Source organism: Chaetura pelagica, unplaced genomic scaffold (genome assembly GCF_000747805.2).
Source record: "Chaetura pelagica isolate M959 unplaced genomic scaffold, ChaPel_1.0 scaffold2066, whole genome shotgun sequence".
NCBI lineage: Eukaryota > Metazoa > Chordata > Aves > Apodiformes > Apodidae > Chaetura > Chaetura pelagica.
In genome coordinates this window covers 19,612-22,532 of record NW_009953778.1, presented here as the reverse complement: position 1 = coordinate 22,532, position 2,921 = coordinate 19,612, and the positions used below count along the sequence as shown (strand labels likewise).

Here is a 2,921-nt window from a genome sequence, read left to right as displayed (position 1 = left end):
TGTTGGAGGAAGGGAGGGAGTAAAGGAGGAGGAGGAGGAAGGGGGGGGTGGGTGGTCCCAGCCCCACCCCCTTCCCAGTTGGAAGTGAGTTTTCCCACGTGTTCTCCCAACAATGGCTGCATCCAACCTTGTCTGAGCTGCTCTTTGTCCTGCTCCCGGCAGGAAGCACCCTCTTGTCATGCAGATTCCATGATTTTTGGGGTGGGAGGGACCCCCTCCCAGGCAGTGAGGCCCCCTGCCCCCCCCACCTCCTTAGCTGCCAGTTTGTCTGGCTTTGAGGAGTTGGGCAGGGAGAGATCATGGAATTCCAGAAGGGTAAGTGGGGAGTTGGGGGAGGAACAACCTCACGGATCAGTGCAGGGTGAGCAGCTGGAGAGCAGCTCTGGGGAGAAGGAACTCGGGGTCCTGGGGGACAACAGGGTCACCATGAGGCAGCAACGTGCCCTGGTGGCCAAGAAGGGCAATGGGCTCCTGGGGGGCATCAAGGAGAGGGTGGGCAGCAGGTCAGGGAGGTTTTCCTGCCCCTCTGCTCTGCCCTGGTGAGGCCACAGCTGGAGAAGGGCCCCCAAGTGCTGAGGGGACTGGAGCACCTGCCTGTGAGGAAAGGCTGGGAGAGCTGGGGCTGTTCAGCTGGAGAGGAGGAGACTGAGGGGGGATCTCATCAACCCTCCTCAATATCTCCAGGGGTGTCAGCAGGATGGGGCCAGACTCTTCCCAGCAGTGCCCAGTGACAGGACAAGGGGCACTGGGCACAAACTGGAGCACAGGAGGTTCCAGCTGAACAGGAGGAGGAACTTGTTGACTGTGAGGGTGACAGAGCCCTGGGACAGGCTGCCCAGGGAGGTGCTGGAGTCTCCTTCTCTGGAGACATCCCAACCCCTCTGGATGTGTTCCTGTGGGATCTGCTCTAGGGGATCCTGTTCTAGCAGGGGGGTTGGAGTGGGTGATCTCTGGAAGGGGGGGGTTGAACTAGATGATCTCTAGCAGGGGGGTTGAACTAGGTGATCTCTGGGAGGGGGATTTGGGTTGCACTAAGTGATCTCCAGACCCAGGGGGGTTGTGGTTGCACTAAGTGATCTCCAGACTCAGGGGGGCTGGGGTTGGCCTAGGTGATCTCCAGAGGTCCCTTCCAACCTTTGGAACCAACCTTTGCTTGGAAGGCACCTCTGGAGATCATCTAGCCCAACCCTCCCTGCCAGATCAAGGCCACCACCAGTGACCACTCAGCTACAACCCACCCCAGGGCTGCCTCCTGTCCCTACCTCGTCGTTGCTGATGGGCACAGAGGGGTGGAGCAGGTTCCCAATCTCCCTCAGGCTCTCAAACCGTTCTGCCTCCAGCCTGAGGCGCTCGGCGTCGCACTCCAGGATGGCCTGGTCGATCAGCAGCCGCAGCCGCTTGATCTGGGAAACCTGCAGGGCCTGGGAGAGGAGGAACCACCACGGAGAGGCCTTCACCAAGGAGCCCAAACAGTGGCCTGGACACACCCAACAAGAACCACCCCCCAGGACAAAGGACAGGTTGAAGTCAGGGTTTGGAAGGGCCTGGGTGAGCTGTGGTGATGGGGAGGAGGAGGGGGGGTTGGGTCCCATGGGGACAGGCTCGTTAGATGGGGCAGTTAATGAGGTGGGGAGGAAGGGAGGGGCTTGAGGAGGACATGTCAGGATTGAGGCTGCTCAGATCTCACCAGGAAGTGTGGGATGAGACCTCTAACCAGGCTGGAATGGTCTTTAGGGGGTGGGGATGGTCTTCAGGGGGTGGGAAGGGTCTTTCTTTAGGGGGTGGGAATGGTCTTTAGAAGAAGGATACAGAACAAGAGCTAGCAGAGGATGTGGGGAAACCAGGATCTTCCCAGCAGGGCCTCAGACCAGGCCTCCCCACTGGGTGCTGGGGCTCTGGGCACCTCTTGCTGCCAACCTGGGCAGCTCCAGGTGGGTTGGTGGCACAGGGGGGACACCTGGGGACAGGCTCACCCCCAGGACATCAGCTGTGAGCTCGTCGAGGTTCTGCACACTCTCTGGAACAGACTCATCCGTCCCCACTGGCTCCTTCTTCTGCAGAGGGAGGAGACAAAAAAACCCAGCAGGGTCAGAGATAAAAGGTCCAGGGTTGAAATATTCCTTGAGGGAGAGGACTGGAGAGCAGAGCCCTGGGGGAGATGTCACCTGTTGGTGACATCCCAGAGGTGAGTGGCTGCCAGGACCTGCCTTCCCACCTCACCTTCATCTTGTCTCCGATGGTTTTGCTGCAAAGGTTCTTCAGCTTGTTCAAGTTGTCAGCACGAAACCTGCCTGGAAAAGAGGGAGAGAGGATGGAGGTGTCAGCAGGATGGGGGGGCCAGGATCCAACCCCCACCCCAGCACCAAGAGGGGCCACAAAGGCCCAAGTGGGGCAGGAGAAGGGATGGCAGCTCTGGGGATGTCCAGTGCCACCAACCTGGGGCCTTCTGGAGGGTTCTGATGAGGTACCAGGGTATGGAGTGATGGGACAAGGGGGGAATGGCCACCCGGGTGCCAGGGATGTGTCACCCCCAAGAGGGGGGTGTCATCCCCATCTGAAGGCAGGATCAGACCCCGGGGAGGTCACAGAGATGATCCTTGGGCTGGAGCAGCTCTGCTCTGGAGCCAGGCTGGGAGAGTTGGGGTGTTCAGCCTGGAGAAGAGAAGGCTCCAGGGAGACCTTAGAGCAGCTTCCAGTGCCTGAAGGGGCTCCAGGAAAGCTGGGGAGGGACTTGGGACAAGGGCAGGGAGGGATGGGATGAGGGGGATGGATGAAAAGTGGAAGAGGGAGATTTAGGTTGGAGATGAGGAGGGAATTCTTTGGTGTGAGGGTGGTGAGAGCCTGGCCCAGGTTGCCCAGGGAAGCTGTGGCTGCCCCATCCCTGGGGGTGTTGAAGGGCAGGTTGGATGGGGCTTGGAGCA

General features: G+C 59.9%; 1 protein-coding gene across 1 annotated transcript in view; it reads right to left on the bottom strand.

Moving 5' to 3' along the window:
- SARS (seryl-tRNA synthetase) overlaps window positions 1-2,291 on the bottom strand; it is a gene marked incomplete at its 5' end in the record, with an annotated part of 5,734 nt that extends 3,443 nt beyond the window's left edge. The window contains 3 exons of the mRNA XM_010000884.1: window positions 1,263-1,421; window positions 1,974-2,054; window positions 2,221-2,291. Coding sequence (XP_009999186.1) covers window positions 1,263-1,421; window positions 1,974-2,054; window positions 2,221-2,291 — 311 coding nt within the window. The remainder of the gene's footprint in view (window positions 1-1,262; window positions 1,422-1,973; window positions 2,055-2,220) is intronic.
- Window positions 2,292-2,921: the final 630 nt, after the last annotated feature.